At 40.6% G+C, this 18,776-nt stretch overlaps 1 protein-coding gene across 10 annotated transcripts in view; it reads right to left on the bottom strand.

Annotated features, from left to right (window-relative positions):
* MECOM (MDS1 and EVI1 complex locus) overlaps positions 1–18,776 on the bottom strand; it is a 568,506-nt gene that overhangs the window by 36,470 nt on the left and 513,260 nt on the right. For all 10 annotated transcript variants that reach the window (XM_084768610.1, XM_084768613.1, XM_084768616.1 and 7 more), the window contains 2 exons: positions 9,102–9,204; positions 4,687–4,903 (listed from right to left, as the gene is read on the bottom strand). In XM_084768610.1, coding sequence (XP_084624736.1) covers positions 4,687–4,903; positions 9,102–9,204 — 320 coding nt within the window. The remainder of the gene's footprint in view (positions 1–4,686; positions 4,904–9,101; positions 9,205–18,776) is intronic.

The following is an 18,776-nucleotide window of genomic DNA, read 5'->3' as shown; positions in this document are numbered from 1 at the left end:
TAGATGATGTATAGACATACAGATGATAGATAGATAGATAGATAGATAGATAGATAGATAGATAGATAATATAGGTAATAGATAATAGGTAGATAGCTCATGAAAAAGCATACAGATTTTAAGTCAAATAGTATTAATACTCCTAATGGGAGAAAAACATGAGTAGAAGGTCTTCACAAGATAGTTTACTTATGCTTAAAAGTTTAGAGTGCTTTGAGTTTTTCTTTCTTGAGAATTTGGCTTCCTTTTCTAAGTTAGTAGTGCATGAACCTGCACCAATACAACAAAAAGGAAATAAAATGAGCTACCCCTGCAGCTGGAGGACACCTGCAGCATTATTGTCCTTTGACCACATGCACACATGTACAGTGGCCAGCGCTCCCGAGAGCCTTTGCCCGGTCTGATAAGGCATGCAAACTAGGTTCTCAACATTTTGTTTTTGCAGGGAGCAAAAGGAAGGCGATAATCTCAGAAGACATTAGGATGCTAATTTGAGACGATGTGCATTATCCAAAGGCAGTCTGGGTTAAGCACCAATAAGAGTGAATCATTTCGCAAAAAGAATATTAAAAATGCACAAACAGAACCTTGCTGCTCACCCTTATATTTATTGTGAAACCAGAAAATAAAAGGGAAGATGCATAAGCATGCCATGCTTTCCCTCTGGTGGAAACTCTATTTTAGGGTGATGAAATAAACAATAAGGAGTAGTTTTCTACATAAAATTAATTAATTCTTATAATGAATGAAGCAAGAATGAGGACACTAGAATTTGCCCTGAATGACAAATCCAGGTAATCTATTGTATACTTTCTGGTATAAATAAGTGATAATATCCTTGCTGTTAAACCACTGAACGCAAAGCCCAGGTAAGGCTTAGGAAGCAATCATGCCTTTACAGAAAACAGAAGGAAAGAGGAAAGATGTTAGACACCACCAAGGACATGTAAGATTTTGAAAGGAAAAGAAATGTACTGCGCACAATAAGTGGAGACAGAGAGGAAGAATCTGACAAGGGAAACACTTACTAGATTAAAGGAGACATAATTCTGTGAATCAATTGTTACACGTGGCCCTCCTTTTATAATAATACTAACAGCCCTAATTATTAGACAATACCAGACATTATTTTTCAAGAACTCTATGACATAATGTTTTAAAAGTCCTAGTTTCTACTGACACTACACACACACACAACACACACATACATATACATACATATATACATACATACATACATACATACACCTACAACATACTGCCCATCCATAATAGGTGGAACTAAGGCCACACTGACCTTTTTGGCCTTCTGTGGCCACTGTAGAAGCTGAGCATAGCCCTGCTACTGAATCCACTGTCCTCTCTGATTTGGGCCTCTTTGAAGCTTTCCACACTTAAAAGCTATTAGAACTGCCAAGCTTGGACACTTAATTTTCTATGTCTCTTTTTCCTCTGAGATCAATATTCTGCCTTTGAATATCAGCTATCAAATGTTGATAACCTAGCACCACAAACACCGGTCCTCAGCAGTTATGAGTGGAATTGGGAAGTGGATAAAGTACTTGCTCTGATATCTTGATAAATTAAGAATACCTTTCTCACATTTATTTTTCTCTATAGTTTCTTTCCAATTCTTATTGGTACCTAAACTTATTCTGGGACTCTATGAATCCATCCAGTTGCAAACGCCGCTGACATCTTCCTAAACACCAAGTACCAGGACAGAACAGGGATGCAGAGTTAAAAGAAATCCCCTATCTTTATCTATGACACAGAGTCCTCTGTTTTCCAAAGAAGTTGAAGTTATCCTAAATGATCTGGGAGAGATTTCAGTAACTCAATGCACATGAGCTGAGTCGGGGCATCCTTAGGAACCTCTGTAGTGGCTGAGATTTTACCATCAGCAGCAGCTAAGGAGGGAGGGCACACCATTGCTGATACGTATTCCAGTATGTGTATGTCAAGTCCCAATCCCCGTGTCCCAGTGGCAGAAGACTGCCATGTGCTCTGAGTCTTGTTCTTTCTCCTAACTACAAGGATGCGGTCCAGGTCCAAGAGCATGCTGTGAGTGCATAGCGCTCAGTAGGGGGATGATGAAGCATGGGGACATTTCCTGCTTTACTTGTCCTGTGTAGCATAAGGTACAGTTTGTCCCATGGCATTATCACTGTCAACTGCTCTGATAAAAAAAAACAAAAAACAAAAAACAGGGGTGGTCCATGCAGATAACCCAGTCAGTTCCGTGCAAGCATGAGGAGCAGAACTCAGCTTCGAGCACCCACATAAAAAAGGCTGACATGGTGGCACATACTTGGAATCCAAGAAGAGAAGGTAGAGACAAGAAGGTCTTTGGGGTGAGCTGACTCACCCCATCCAGTCTAGGCTACTCAGTAAACTTCAGGCTAAAGACAAACACCATCTCAGAATAAAAAAGAAGAAAAAATAGGTTGACAGCCTCCAAGGAATGATAGTCAAGGTTGTCCTCTGCCATCCTCATCCATATGCCAATATGTGCACACATAGCTGTGCACATGCAACACACACACACACATACACACACACACACACACACACACACACACACACACACACACACAAATAAATAAATTAAATAAAGAATTTCAAAGATTTTGGATGGGGATGCAGAAAGAAGATTGTATCACATTCTGTTGACAAGATCAGCAACAATGGCAGCATTCAATGATAAAGGAAATACCCAGGAAATGTGAATTTGAGGTAAGGCTACAGTATATGATCTGTGACCACCCACAACACTTGGTGAAATGGTACCCAAGTGCTTGATAATATACTCTGCATCTGCCTGGGCTTCCGGAAGGTAAGTTTGGAGGGATCTGTACCATAGTCCACCCAATGACTGGATGAGAGTTAACCCTCAGCATATAGTGGAGCTACCTGGAGCTCTGGCCAGTGGTTTAATGGATCCAGAATGCGCTTCCTAGCAACAGTTGCTATCCACTTCCCAAAGGAAGTGAGAAATCCATTTTTTTTTCCACCAGAGATCATATTTATTTGTGTGACATTTTCTCTTCTCGCTGGAATCTTCTGCTTTCATTTTATATTTTATAACATTGGGGTATGATTATATTTAAAAGAGATTTATAAATTTACATTTTACTAAACATATATAGTAAATTGTTGATTTATGCTCTTTGTAGGTTTATATTTATGGAGGTGGGTGTCAAGGGTGCTAGGTAAACACTCTTATTTCCCATTTTCTTCTTTCATTGGTAACTAACTAAGCTGGGCAGGAATTTTCAAAGCTCGAGATGCATCTGTTCAACTAAGTCACATGGAGGAACTGGTTAAACTTCAATGTCTGCTAGTCATCCATGCCTTAAACTGGATGGCGTTTGCACAAAATCATTTCCTAATACAGACTGAAGCAGGAGAAGAGATAGAACGCAGAGCAGTAAGAGAAGGGAAAGAGGAAAAGGAAAAGCAGCCATGAAGGAAGGAAGAAAGGAAAGGAAAGCATGAGGTGGGGCAGGTGCTGTGTCTAGAACCCACCTAGCCATTCATACTCTTGAGCAAGGCCATCTGATACACCAGCGTTCCCATGGAAACACAGTGTGATGTGTTCACTTGGAAGTCTAATTATATGTTCCAAAGATCATTTCCAGATTAAAAAACAAAGTAATGAATGTGATTATTAAAATTCTTTACAAACCCAAAGTAAAACCCACGAGGTAGAAATAAACACAGAGAAAACCTATTAGCATCTCTGAACATAAAGTTGCATTTTGTAGAAGAATTATCAATAGTTGTCGAAGGGGAAGTTCCAGTGTTAGTGTTTCCATCAGTCAAATAAAAGATATTCTTGAATTAAATTCAAAAGACTGTGCAAAGCAACTACATTGCTGAGATGTGATTTTCATTTATTAAAAATAAATATTATACCATTGCTTCATTTAGATTCCTACAGTGCTATTCTTAACTTTAGAAAGTGCTACACTAGGAAACGGAACACATTCGTTTGTTTGAAGGTGTGCAATTTGATGCATAATTTAAATTAGATCCATGAGCTATATGGACCTATCAAAAGTTATCTTTGAAAGTGAGCCTGGGGTTAGATTTTTAGTCATTTGAAGGATTTAGAGGTAGTTTTACTATTCTTGGCACATCACTACTTATTTTTCCCCTCACCTTCTTTTATTTCCTCAAAGCCACCATTCCCTGTAAAGTGAAGACCTCAGTTCATAATAATCTATAGGCAATGGATTATATTATAACATCTATAGGCAATGGATACACTCAGTGGTGCACCACTTGTCTAACACAGTGATGGCTCTGGTTTGAGCCCTGGGTTTAGGAAGAACGTAAGGAGAAGAAGGGAAGCAAGCGGAAGAAAGAGAGCGGAGAGGAGGTAAAGGAAGGACAGGGAACAGGAGGGGAGGGGAGGGTATGAGAGGGAAGGGATATTTTCTGATTGACAAACCCAAGTTCACTGTAACTACCTTATGGACAAGAAGTTTTAAGGAAACAATGATTCCTGAACATGCCACCAGCACATCTGGCAAGGATTTGTTTTTGTTTTTTGTTTTGTTGTTGTTTGTTGTTGTTGTTGTTTTTAAGCTCCACTCTTCCCCAGAGCAAACTTGTAAAACTCCAGCCTAACAACTCGCTGCACAGCAAACACACACCCATGCTCAGCAGGCCTTTGCTAACCTTTGCAGATCAGGGAAAACTCGGTCACATTCCTTACAGTCCTGGTTGCCATGGATCTCTCGGAGATCACTCTCACTCTCAAGGTTTTGCTGCAAGTCCTCTTCCACCATGGAGAATGCTGAGTGAGGTGTGCTGCATGGAAACTTCTGGTGATCTGCTAGTTCGGCCTTGGATTCGAAGAGCTGGTCACAGTCCTCACAGCGGTGCTGCCGCTCTTCTGTGGAGACAGTGCAAGAATTATTAGTGAGCACTATAGGATCCGGAACCAACCACCACCACTGCCAGCCACCTTATTGAGTTACACAAGACACAATCCATTGTTGGCTTTTAGTGTGTGTGAGAGAGAGAGAGAGGAGGGGGGATGGGAGGAGGGAGAGAGAGAGAGAGAAAGAAAGAGAGGGAAGGAGAAAGAGAGGAAGAGAGAGAAAGAGAGAGAGGGAAAGAGAGGGAGAAGGAAAGAGAGAGAGAGAGACTATCTCTGTGTGCCAGTGGACTTACCACACATGTGTACACATGTGGAGGTGGCTTAGTATGTCTCGTGCTATTGCTCCTCACTCTATTTGCTGAAACAGCATCTGTCTTTGAACTTGGGCTCATCATTTTGATAAACTGGCTGCTCTGAAAGCCCTGAGGATGATCCTGACTCTTCCTCACCCTGATGGGGTTACAGATCACACAGCCATGCTTGACCGAACATCCCAATTCAAGTTCTCAGGCAGGAACAGCAAGCACTTTACTCACAGAGACATTTCCCTACCCTGGAAGTTTTGACTGTCATTCCTCCAAGTTAAGTTTAATGTAAAAATTAAAAATAATGTTTGTAAAGAACCCCATAAAAATCTGGAAAAATAATGCATTTACTCTGGCTACCATGTAATCTCCTCTTCAAATAAAATTTAATGACTAAATCTTTGCAGGTTCTAGGGATAATGGAAATAATAATCACTCCTTATGAACCATAATCTCAGTTCTTAGGCCAGTATAGGCATTATTCCTTAAAACTTAAGTATGAAAAAATATAGGTCTGATTTTTATTCAGATTTTCAGATGACAGTACTAAGGCTTGGTAAAACTAAGCAGTTAGTTACAGAGCCAAAAGACAAGGGACTGGGTCAGAATTTAAACTCACTTCTACTTTTCCCTAAGCCAATAACACTGTGTTTGAAAGACAAGTGTACACAGAGGCCCTGTCTGAGCTACACTTATGCCCATTGTTGATAAACTATCATTGCCTAGAATGGAGTGCAAGCTATTTCGAGCACCCTTTGAGGCAATTTTATGTTATTTAGGGTCCAGTGATAATTGACATGGCTTTGTTAAATAGCAAACATGAATTTGTACTTTAAATAGGTAGAGTAAATAGGCAGCAGTAATGGGAAACACAGACAATGAGCTTTATAAAGTCAGGTACAAAGAGCTCTGCTCCTGCTATTTCCACTCAATAGCTAAGAGCCCACTCAAAAGTCCACCCTCAGTGGAGGTCACAGGTATGACCCCAGAGGTATTGTGTATAGCTCATGATGCTAAGAAACACCCATAATAACACCATGACACATATGCTGTTTTGTAGAAGGAAGACGTTATTCTTCAGTTACTAATTGACTAAGTGCTTGGGGAAAACATTGTAATCGGCTACCAAATTGCCATACACTTTGCTAAAGAATGCATGCGCAAGAAACTCAAAGGGATATGCGTAGACACAATGTTATGACAAACGAATGCACGGGAGCCACAGGCAGCTGCCTAACTCAGCTACATTGGAGAGAATGGTTCACGGAGGGTTTTAGAATGGGTGAACATCAGCCAGGTGAGATGGACATGGTGTGCACTGAGGATGAAGGTACTCGCGCACATGACCCATTGAAGGCTGAGGCTGCACCAGGGAAGTGAAGCTACTGAGGATGTTAATGTGTGTGTTAAGAAGGGAACAGGCTATCACGGGAAGCTGGAAGCACAGACATGTTTAGGTTTGGTTTATAGAAGTAATTCTGCCATCTGCAGTGGGAGAAGTCTAACAGAGAGACCCATCAAGAGCCTGCTATCATAATCTGCCAAAGGCATGGGCTTAGCTTGAAACACATCAGCAACAAGGGGACAGTGGCAAAGAACTCAGAGGGCATGGTCTGATCATATGCAGAGAGTTACAAGGGTGGGTGGACTCTGCAAGCGATCACCTCTGCCCTCTAAGACAGAAATCTCAGCAATGGTAACTGGAGAAATTGCTCCTAAGGTTTGTAACACTGTCTATATATTCAAGAGCTGTTTTTCCCCCTCTCAGTCAGGAACCCACAAAGAAAAAGAACTTCCAGGCTGCACAATGTATAGAAAGATCCTAGTGTTGGATAGTGAAGACACTACCTTGGAGGCTGACTCTGCCTGCTAGCCACGTGGTCTTCCTAGATAACTTACTTTACTCAGTTTCTCAGTCTGTGAACTCAATAACATTCCTCACTCGGGGGTTTTAATCCATGTGTAAAAGGTCAAATAAAAAATGTATATGCAGAATACAGTATGTCCATCATGAAGAATGCATATGCTTTAAATGTGTTTTGTTTAGATGTATAAATCCAAGTAACCCTTAAGCATTCTAAGTTTTATATATCAGTACTTGTTTATATGTTTGGAAACAGATATGATACATTGAAACAGCAAGGAGCTAATGGTTCAAGGATGTTTTGTGCCTATGTGTGTGTATATATCTTTTCGTGTGTGTGTGTGTGTATGTGTGTGTGTGTAAAAGTGTGCTTGCAGATGTGTGTGTATATGTAGGAGTGAGAAGATAACTTCAGGTGGCATTCCTCAGGTATCATGTACTTTTCTGTTTTTGAAACAGGTCTCTCTCTCTCTCTCTTGGAACTCATTACATTGGCTAGGCAGACCAGCCAGTGTCTCAAAGCCTCGCCTTTTACCACCTCAAAAGCACCAAGACTACACCACCACTCTTGGGTTTTGTTAGATGGGTTGGGGAATTAAGCTCAGGTCTTCAGACTTGCAAGGCAAGTGATATTTATAGTGCCAAGAAAACTTTAAACAACGGTGCTCTGATAAGCATCAGTCTTAAGAATGACTTCTACGTGGACCTTCTTTGAAAGTGGTTATCATTTCTACTTTTAAAAAACTTCCCTGAAATGTCTAGCATTTCAACGACCATGTACAAGTGAAACCCTGCACCTGGAGAGCTCTGGATTTCACATTTGTAATCATTAAACATCCTGCACTATCCAAGCAAGACCATGCTCCCCATTCAGGCTCAAACTCTCGCAGGCTGACCCGGAAGTCAGGCTGACCCGGAAGTCTACCTGTCTAAAGGCAATGTCACGTCAGACTTCCAAGAGGAAAATATACACTCCAAAGACGTCTCCACCCCTTCAGAAAAACTTTACAAAGAGACATAACGGAGCTCAACAATGGGTGACACCGTTTGTGTGAAAATAGCTAGCCATAGTGGCAGCTGCTGTCACAGAGTCTCGAAAGCCTAGGTCCTTTCTTGCGTCACCGGAGCCTGGCCTCTGGCGCTTTCAATTTTAAAGTACTCTAATGTATTTGTGGTTCAAAATACTGTGTTGAATTAAATCACTTTATAGTAGGAGACAGGAACTGGAAGGAAAAGAACCAGCTCAGCTCGATGACCTGCAAGAATGTTGTCCTGGATCTGTCCTGAACACACATCGCTGCTAGTGATCGTTTCTCTAGATCCTCCATCTTTCAGTCTAGAACAGGGTTCTTACAGGGCATAACTTCATTGGATGTAAAACTCTCCTCATCTGTACTTTTTGTCCAGGATCTCTTCCTTTCTCCCTACCATGGAGACCTTTGCCCAGTATTAGAAATATAAGTGGAAGAGATGGTTCATCATTTTAAGAAAGCTCCCAAGACTGCCTACTGGTGATGACTCTCAAAAAGTGGAAAGAAAGGCTGGAGAAAGGTGCAGCACTTCAAAGCTCTGGATGCTCTTGCAGAGGACCTGGGTTCAATTTTCAGCATCCACATGAAGGCTCACAACCTCCTATCACTCAAGCTTATGGGGTCTGACGCCCCCTTCTGGCTTCTGCAGACACTGCTTGTATGTCATGCACATATAAACAGGCAGGCTGAACACTAATGGACTAAACAAACAAACAAACAAACTCTTTTTAAACGAGTGGAAGGATTCTTACAGTGGGACTTGACCAAACTAAGGTGATACTCTGATCAAGTCTTCAAAATTCTCTTTATATATACTTCAGGTTGGATCTCAGCTTCCAAGAGGTTTTCTCCATCACATTAGCCACATGTCACCTCCAGAAAATACCCATTCTGAGATAAGACACTGTACAGCCAAGAAAGTAAGTGAAGAAACCACAGGGTGAGTGAGGGCCCTCTTGGACACCGTGGTACCGCGAGGAGGAGGCTGCGCACGCGCAGTCAGAACTCACCATGGATGTCAGGCGCCATGGGCTCATGGGGACCCTCTTCACTCTTCATGAACAGCAGGAGCTCCTCCCCAGGCGCAATGTCTGCGACTACTCGGTAGAATATCTTCAAAGACCAAGCACAGGTGGCAGGAAAGACAGACAGGAGCAAACATTAACAAAGGGCAGGATACACCAGGGCAGTTGTACATTTTCTCATATTTTCATAAACATATTCTCTTTTATTTTTATTTCTGTATCAAAGGAAATAGTAATTTCTATCTTATTAACTAAGAGAAAAATAACCTCCTTGTTTAAAAAAAATTCTCTCAAGTAGTTTATGAACTGTTTTCAATTCCTAGTTAGTATACAAACCAAATTTCGTAATGCCGGTGCCGCCCATAGTCTGTGAAATGTTTGACAAAGAACTTGGCCGTCCCTGAATTCCGCAAAGAGCCTCACGGGCGACACTTTTGCAGAGCGGAACCACTCCTGTCTATGCAGCTAACCCTGAGCTTCCCCTATGTAGCCCAGGACCCTTTCTCCACAAGACGCTCCAAAGGGAGTGGCTGCTGGGATGCAGCAAACTGAACTGCCATTGCCTCTAGAGAACAGAATCATTGTGTTTCAAAATACCACTTTCCACTGCCACCAGCAAGAAAGGTGAGCCCAGCCTGGGCCCTGCCCTGGGCCCCAGCTCCTGATTGCAGCTCCCACACACAAGCGCTGTGCCTCACACTTGCGCTATGAGCCAGCTAATGTTTGGGGCTCTCATGCTAAGTGGTGAAGACAGAACGGGATTTTAAAAACCTGCTACTAGTGGGTTGGAAAGCAGCAGGGGAGCTGCGTGGAAAACCCAAATCTGAATATTTCAAGAACTGCTTGTCTTTCCCAGGAGCTCAGTGATAGACAAGCCATGGCTTCCTGTGTGTCTAGGCATCAGGCTCTTTATCACCAATAAAGAATATATTTGAGCATAAAATTTTTGAGGATATGTGTTTACTTTACCATTAAAATACTATCGGTTGTTCATCTTAGCCTAACATTATGTATTAAACAAAAATTCTATAATCAAATGGAGGCTTGATGGAAAAGAAAATTCTACTGTATCTAATAAAAACTAAAAAGGTTAGTTATATGCAATATCTGTCTATTCTTACGTGTTCATCACGCTCGTGTTAACCTGCATCCTGTTTCTGTCACCACACACCACTCCTGTTACTAGCTACCCCATAAAGAAATAAGATTGCACTGCCCCAAGTATATTCTGAACAACAGGGCACATGTAGCAGTTTTTTTAAATTATGGGGGAAAATACAGAAGACAAATGCCACCAAGAAATAGGAAGATGAACCAAGAGGGTGTGGCTTGTTCACTGGAGACCAGCTTTGGACTTGCTCTCCATCTGCTAGCCAGGGCCGTCTAGGTATTTCAATCTGAGGAAATCTGTGTACATTTTCTTATAAGATCAGTGGAAATATTCTTCCGTTTTTATATTTACCTATTTGTTTATCCCTTGAAAAGCTGAAGAGCATACACAGAAGTATGTGCCTCTTTCTTCCAGTAGGTGGCTCTAAACTCCAGTTGTTTTTTTGGTTTTTGGTGCTTGGGTTATTATTATTATTATTATTATTATTATTATTATTATTATTAATATAAAACAAAAACAAAACAAACAAACAGGGCACAGAAGTATGTTAAATTTTTAAAAAGAAACAAACAAACAAAAAAACTCCAATGAGGACTATTTTCTGCTTAGTCTCTTTCTTATTAAAATGAAGCTCTTAAAAAAAATTCATTAGTAGTTAAACCAGCTTAAGTTCCTTTATAGAAAGCAATGTCAGTCAGGAAGTACTGCTGAGCACTGTTATAAATAACCTGAGATTCTCCAATTTGTCTAAAAGTGAAATGTAGCCCATCACAAAACTGGCTTCTTCTTCTACAGTTTCTATTTCAAAGGAAATGCAAAGCTGAACGTGGCCACCTTGTCCCAAGGGCTTGCCCGTCACACTGTCCTCTTCTAGAGGCAGGAAGAACCCTTCTCAAAAAGGGACCAGATTAAAATAATGCCACTGCACATGTAAGCATTATACCTTCGAGTTAAATACTGGTAAGTACCTTGCTTTCTCCTTGAGCTGTTTCCCCTTAGAAAACAACAAGCTTTGCTCAACAGTTTGAATCACCTCTGTTCTGGCATCTCTTACAGGTTTAACTTATTAGTTTCCTTTCTGACAGCATGTTAACATTTGAATTGTGACACATGAGGACTTTCTGGTAGCTTCTCGGAAACAGCGAGGTTAAACAGACAATGCACAGTGAGACGGTAAAAGAGCCCGATTGTCTTGGCTGGGAATGCTTCTCAGACACACATGCCAAGTCACTTTAAGAAAGTATTATGATATCATGATTTTTTTTGCAGTCCTCTATTAATCATGTCTCTTTTAATTCCATTTTAGATTTACTCAATCCAATGTGAACAGTCCAAGGAACAAAAGAAAATGATGGATACACTGCAACTATATATTATGAAGACAATTCTCTTTGCCGGGACATAGATCACTCCTGTAATTACCCTTTAAGTGTCCAGATTGTCATGTGAAGAATATTGAGTGCATAAAATATAAAAGACATGGAAGAGTGTTGACGTTGGCTTTATTTACTGGAGGTAAAAGGTGACATTCCAGGCCATGAAAGGCAAGGCAAGGCAGAGTGGATTTTAACTTCAGGGTGTTCTTTTCAATTTTAACTGAATTTTTATGGTGCTCGTGAAACTGGGGTTTGAAAAGAACTGGCAAGCACCAGCCATAACGAGGGCAAATTCTGGGCATGCTTCCCCATACAGCAATAAGAGTGTGCCTCTAAGTCCCGCCCTCCACACCCTGGAGGATTAGGTCCTTCTCTCAAGGTGTTTCTGCCCGTGTGACCCTTGCTGTCTTCCTTTATTTGGGATCTTGGAAGTCCTGGAGTCAAACTATGTATTCCTTGCCTAATTATAACAGCATCGGAGTACAATATTTGAGGCCAGACATGCCTTATGACAATAGAAATATATTAGCAACCATTTGGCATGTGAGAGAAGTCATTTAGTTCAAAATAAAAAAGACGTTTTGTTTTGTTTTTTTTTCTTTTTGTCTCAAACTGATTGCATGGGAAAATGATGGGACACACAACCCTGAGTGAACCTTCTCCTTCAGGAAATACCGTGTCTCTATTTTCAGGAAATACTGTGTCTCTGCTTTCGTGTTATAAAAACATCTTGTGGTAAATAAAAAACTGACAGCAGCAGGAGCGATCCATGCAGACGTTTACCGGGGGATGTGGATGCTTGTAGACACACTGTCTCGGGGACCAGGGTGTCCCTGGAGACTCAGCTGCACGGCAAGCCTAGGAGCCCTGTGTCATCTGAGTTACACACCACAAGAAAAGACACTACTTTCCTGGCATTTGTGCTGTGGAAAAATGGGAGCTGATTAGTCTGCTCAATTCCATAAAAGAGTTAACAGTTCTCCTTTCCATCGTAGTTGTGTGGAAAAACTTACCCGGGTCCAGAATTAAAATGTCTTGGGATTTGTGATGAATTCAATACAAGTACAGAAATCTCAAGTATTCAGAATAAGCTTCAACCAATACAAAAGTTGTCAGTTTCCTATGTAGTTCTCTCTCCCTCTCTCTCTCTCTCTCTCTCTCTCTCTCTCTCTCTCTCTCTCTCCCTCCCTCCCTCCTTCTCTCCCTCCCTCCCTCCCTCCCGCTCTCTCTCTTTCTCTCTCCTCTGCTGCAATGAAAAATAATCTCAGCAGAGAGTGTGAACACAGAAGAATGGGTCCTTACATGTGAGAAGCAGATACATGGGACCTGTATTGTGACAAATGAGTTATTACATGTCTCCTCTAGAATTTTAAATCTGATAGCTGGTACTAAAATTCAGAAATAGGTATTATGAATATGACCAAACTTTCCATACAGTTAAACATTTTCGTAACATAAAATTTTAATTTTTCTAGCATCTGGATAGACTAGGTTTTTTTTTTCCTTTTCCAAAATGCTGAATTTCTGTCTTTGTAGGCATGACGGCTACTTGGATTTCTGGACTCTACAATTTAAAAAGATAAGCACCTATAACGATTGTTTTACTAACAGAGCATTTCATAATCCTTTAGTGCCAACTTTTGTGAAAGTAATTTCACTAGCAAAATTTCTGCGATTTCAAAAAGAATCCTTTGCGTAGTTGAAAACAATACCAGAATATCTGAAATTGCTCTCTTTTGGTATTAGTGACATTTATAGCTTATGCATAAATATAATATACTTGTAACAGACATTGCTTACTGTAGATATGATTGTTATAATTGATTCATTTTAACCAAACTCTGAAATCAATTCTAAATACAGAAAGTCCACTCAGGTAATACAAGGCAAAACAAAGAATGAAAAAAAAATAGTAATGGTATGCACAGGATTCAGTCAATTCTAAGATTCTGAGAGATCCATTATCCCTCAGTGATAAATATAAATAATTGTGTCCTAAGATATACTTTATATTAACACATGACATATAAATAAGCAAAGTTTGTATTTTCAATGAATTTATATTTTTACATTAACTATTAACAATCTCCTGTTATGCATTAATTATATTTAACATGAAGTTAATTCTTAATGGCTAGATTAATTCTAATTGTATGTGATATAGATGACACACATCTTGTATAAAGGTAAGTTTTGAATTAACTTTAATTAAGTCCATATCATTGGATGCTTATTTCTTTCAGTTACTTAAGTTCAAGAAGACCATATTACAGAGGGTAGAGAGACTCAAAAGCATTCTGAGAAATGTTAACAGTCCACAGAAGGCTCTCAGACTAATTCTGCTTTGTCAAGGCCTCTGTCCAACCAAATTGGCCATCAAAATAATGACATTTCCATTTGTTCTTTTAAAAGGTGAAACTTTATGTCCTTGTTCGTTTTCTACAGAAGAGAACATGTAAGAAACTTTTACAACAGCTTTGTTGATAATATGCTACACTTGCATCACTTTAAAGTACTAAGTTTATACTGTTGAGTTAGAAGATAAACTTCAGTGTACAGGAGAAAACAAGAAAAAAACCCATTTACTTTTAAAAAGATGAACAAGGCCTCATTGTTATGGATTTCCATTTATTTCCCTGGTCAAACACTGGAGGTTTTATTTATGCATAATAGACTGCACTTGGCATGTCTAAAAATGACAGAAGTGTGAATTATGAGTGACCTTCAACCTATTCAGGAAGTTTTAATAATTGAAATAATAGAGAAATGTACTCCCTGCAGAATCTATATGGAGAAGCAGCTTTTTCAGACTATCGCTGTCTTTGCTTTTTGAGGCTGGCAGCTGATTTCTCCCTCTTCCAACTCCCAATGCTTGGCCTGAATGCTTTATTTTTCTATAGCTCCAAAGCATCATGCAGAAACAGAAAATCCCATAGAAGTTGCACGTTTGGAAGTGGCTGAGGGTTGGCTGAGTGACAGTGTACATGTCTGAACGGAGTCAACATTTGATGTGAGCACATTTGTCAGTCTTGGAGCTGCAGAGATGGCGTGAGTTCGCAGACTATGCATATACCTTGGACCATTCCAGGAAACACAGCTTGGGCCCTCATCTATGCTGAGCAATGTGGGAAACTCCAACCCAGCAAAGTATGGTGATGTCAAGCTTTTGACCTCTGGAAAAAAGATCCTAATGTACATTCTGAGTCTAATTTTACTGAGTGGCAGAGAAGCATCTTCAGAAGACAGAGATGGATGGCCAGGAAATAAATTCATCCAGGAGAATGTTAGCTTTATCATGACTAAGCCTTGCCCAGGTGAAACACCATTTAGTTTCTCCAAACATAAGGTACTCTCAGCCTATCCTTACAGCCACAGAGAAAACCAAGAAAAATTCGAGGGGCTTAGGATGGAGTGATGTAGCCTTGTGGCCCCAAGGTTGCCTGTCATGTATGAAGCCAAGAAGTCAACCCATGCACCATAGATAGGTAGATAGATGATAGATAGATAGATAGATAGATAGATAGATAGATAGATAGATAGACAGATAGACAGACAGATAGATAGATAGATAATAGACAAAATGGGGTCTACTTCCTTTAAAAATTCACTAAAAGACATCACTGAAGCTTTTTTTTTCTTTTATACATTCTTAACTGGGAAGTGCTGAAGAGCCACTTAGTGTGCCTTGAGACTCGTGTACCCACTCTCTGGAAGCCTTACAACAGTATCTTAAATAACCTATTGAGATCTCATCACAGGGTCCTCAATGTTGGCCATCTTGTCTGGTTCTATGGAAACTTCTTGGTCATTCCAAGTGTTTTTTGAAAGGTTTGGCAACTGTGCCGCCATTACATTACAAAGAGACTAAAGATCATTTTCTGATGATGTGCTGCCAAGTCGGAGGCTTTTCTTATGCCCTTGACCATCAAGTTCTCCTTGGTGGCTTATGAAACATGCTGGTGACTACCTTTCTGGCTTCCTTCCAGGAATAGCGAGAAGCTCCTGAGCGCATGATGTTTTGAGCTCTTCCTGAAATGAAAGGTGGTGTCTACGTGCAAACACTGATTATTACCAATGTGCATGTGATATTCCAGGTCACTGTTTCAACTTAAACATGGGCACGATACTTTAGGTCACCCCTCTCAAGGCACGGGGTCTGTGAACCCCAATGAAAAATCTCCGTAGATGTCACATCACCATCATGTCCTAACCATTGTTTCTAGGGAAGGAAGGTGGGTTTTTTCCTCTCATGCAGATACCAAACAGCAAACTATGTCCGAGACAATTTCACCTCGCGGTAAAGGAAGCAACTTATCAAGCAGATAGCGCCCCCAAAGTCAGCTTTCACATTACACTCAAAGCTGGTCCCTGGGTACTGCCAGCTGGCATTCATCTTAAAACAGCAGAGTAGAACTTTGGTATAAAAGTAGGACTTGACTTAAAAGCAAAGCAAAGAAAATGCCCAAAGCCAATAATAACTTTAACATCAAAAGAAAGCATACAAAACACGAACAGAAATCCTTGTAAAGGAAGAGAAATTAACAAATTACCTGACAGTGGAGGCAAACATATTTTATAAAGTGGGGAGAGGTTAAACAGCACCCCCACTTTCTACACTTAGAGCTGATTTGCCTCACTGTGTATTTTGCACCATGTGTATTAAGTGAATGTTGAAGGAAAGTGGATTTTTTTCCCCTCCTCAGTAAAAGGCCAAAGCAAATAAGTTAATAATTGAGCCCATAATAAGCTTGCAATAACAGCACTGTTCTGGTGTCACACAGCCTGATAGCATCACTCATATGAGCCTGAGCAGAGTGGAAGCGGGTGTGCCGAATCAACCATGATCGTCCTGGAAGCAGTTAAAAGTTTATAAGGTAAAGCACAGATGAAAACAATGCCCACTCCCACTGAAAACACTGCAGAATCTTGCTGCCACTCATTGGCCACCAGGGAGCTGGCAGGATCCCCTCAGTGCATTCTGACATGGTATTCTCTGGGGGAGGCACACATGCTTCCATATCTCGTTATTTCAGAATGGACAACAGGCACTGGGTAACCTCTTATCCAAGTGTTTCTTCTTTTGATTCTGAGACACAAGCAAACTTCTCTGACTCTACATACTAAATGCCAGCTATCAGGGGCCCATTTCAAAATGAAAGTGCTTGTCACTCGCGTAAATGACGAGATTAACAAGGCCTTGGCTGTCTGAGGGCTTTCCTATATTTGAAGACCTTACGAGGGTAGGACAGGACTCAACGGACTATGTTCTTTTCCATGATGCGAATCCTAATACTCACACCCATGCATAAACCATCCTACAGAATATGCCTAGGTCATTTTGGTCACCATGACAGAAAGACTGGCTTGGCTTTCCTCTATGAGGTCAACTTACATGAACTGGGGTTGCATGGCCTCCCTCGCTGTAGTTCAAAGAGTCTTTCTCTAAAGAAGCTTCGGGTAAAAAAATAAGTACACAGACTGTGTGAATATATTCAATGATGAGAAAAGCATTGCTTGAGGATCTTAGACAGCCCACAGGTAGGATGACCTTTGCTTTGATGTAAAGAATATAGACAGGTAAGCTTAAGAGGAGACTTATCAGTGATGGAGAGCGATGCAGAAGTAAGGTGAGGCCAAGTAGTGTAAAGAAATGTGCTACATCCTCCAATCAAACTGGTATATAAAATGAAGCTATCTGTAGGACCTCAAAAGAAATGTATCAAAATAATAAGACATTTAAATTTTTTTTCAGTAAATCATTTAGATGTCTAGACTGCTTGACTTTATGTGGGGGTAAGTGTTCCTAGATACAACAGAAGCCTCCAAATAATTGATAAAGCTCATTCAGGTGACCTCTCTGTGTTTGGTCCCCCTGAGGACCTAGCCTGGGACAACTGCCCCATCCTACTACTCAGAACCGGTTGCTGCTCCTACAGGAGTCACCTAAGCTACTTAGTCCATCTACACATTGTCTGCCCCTGTGAAAATTTCCCAGGTCAATGCTGGGCGTCAGTAGTAAAGCTATGTAGTATTGAATACAAACTTTAGGGAACATGGGCAAAGTAATCAAGACACAAAGGGTCAGGAGGCTTGGGTGCTTGAATGGCTGTCCTAGGCTATGACTCGTCTGTGATGGGGTCTCACTCTCCTGGTGTCTTTGGTGTGGCCTTCCTTTATAGAGATAAATTGCCAGAGTTAACTCTGGATTCTCAGTTGGGGAATACAACATCAGTCAGACTTGCAGCTGCTTAGAAATTACATTTCAGCAGCAATGCCAGCATGCCCAGAGTTTCCATCCCCACAAACATCATGGCAGTAACTTTGAGGATGTGGAATGAAAAAGATATCTAAAGGCACGAGACTTGAGCCTTTCTATGCAACAGTGGCAAGAGAGAAACTAACTCTTCGAAGCTCATTCTGGTATGATAATATCTAAAATAAAGTAACACACAAGCACACACACACACACACACGCACACACGCATGCACACACATTCCAGCAAGTGAATCTGTTAAAAAGTTTAAACCAAGGAAAATCACCTGGGATAAAGTGCTATATGGGGAAGTAAGAGGGAAATGGTTAATTGTGTGGTCTCTGCTCCTATTTTACGACATAAATCAGATTACATTCGTTATTAGCATTACCAAAAAAAAGCCACCAAACAAGGCCAGCATGGCTTTTATTCAGGATACATGTTTTGACAGCCTCCCACTATCAAACAATTTCAGCATCTTAGCCTGCATGTTTGTTTTCTTTTGCAGGTCTTCTCCTTTTGTGGTGTTATGAAACTGATTTAGATTTATTAAATTTTAACTTAAACATCAGAAAGTTTTCAATATACGTCTTCACTGAAATAGACTCTGATATCCACACGGTCTGTTTGCTCAGGGCAACCTTTGCCTTTGTCTGCTGGCTTAAACATGATCAGAACTAGACCACAGCTGAGAGATCCACCTGAAATTCTTTCTCTTAAGAAGTTGCAACATTTACTTATTATGCCTTCAAAAGTCTTTTAATAACTGAAAATCCTTCTAGACATCGGAGCAAACAGGAACACTTTTTACGATTTACTCTAGATACTACGGGTCTGTGTGGTGCAGGTCAGCTGACGTCACTCACAATCACCCCTGATGCTCGGCTTCTCTTGGTGTCTAGATATTAAATGGGAGCTC

The sequence above is a fragment of the Acomys minous genome (assembly GCF_964271855.1).
Source record: "Acomys minous genome assembly, chromosome: 19".
Classification (NCBI taxonomy): domain Eukaryota; kingdom Metazoa; phylum Chordata; class Mammalia; order Rodentia; family Muridae; genus Acomys; species Acomys minous.
This window is presented reverse-complemented; position numbering and strand designations above follow the sequence as displayed.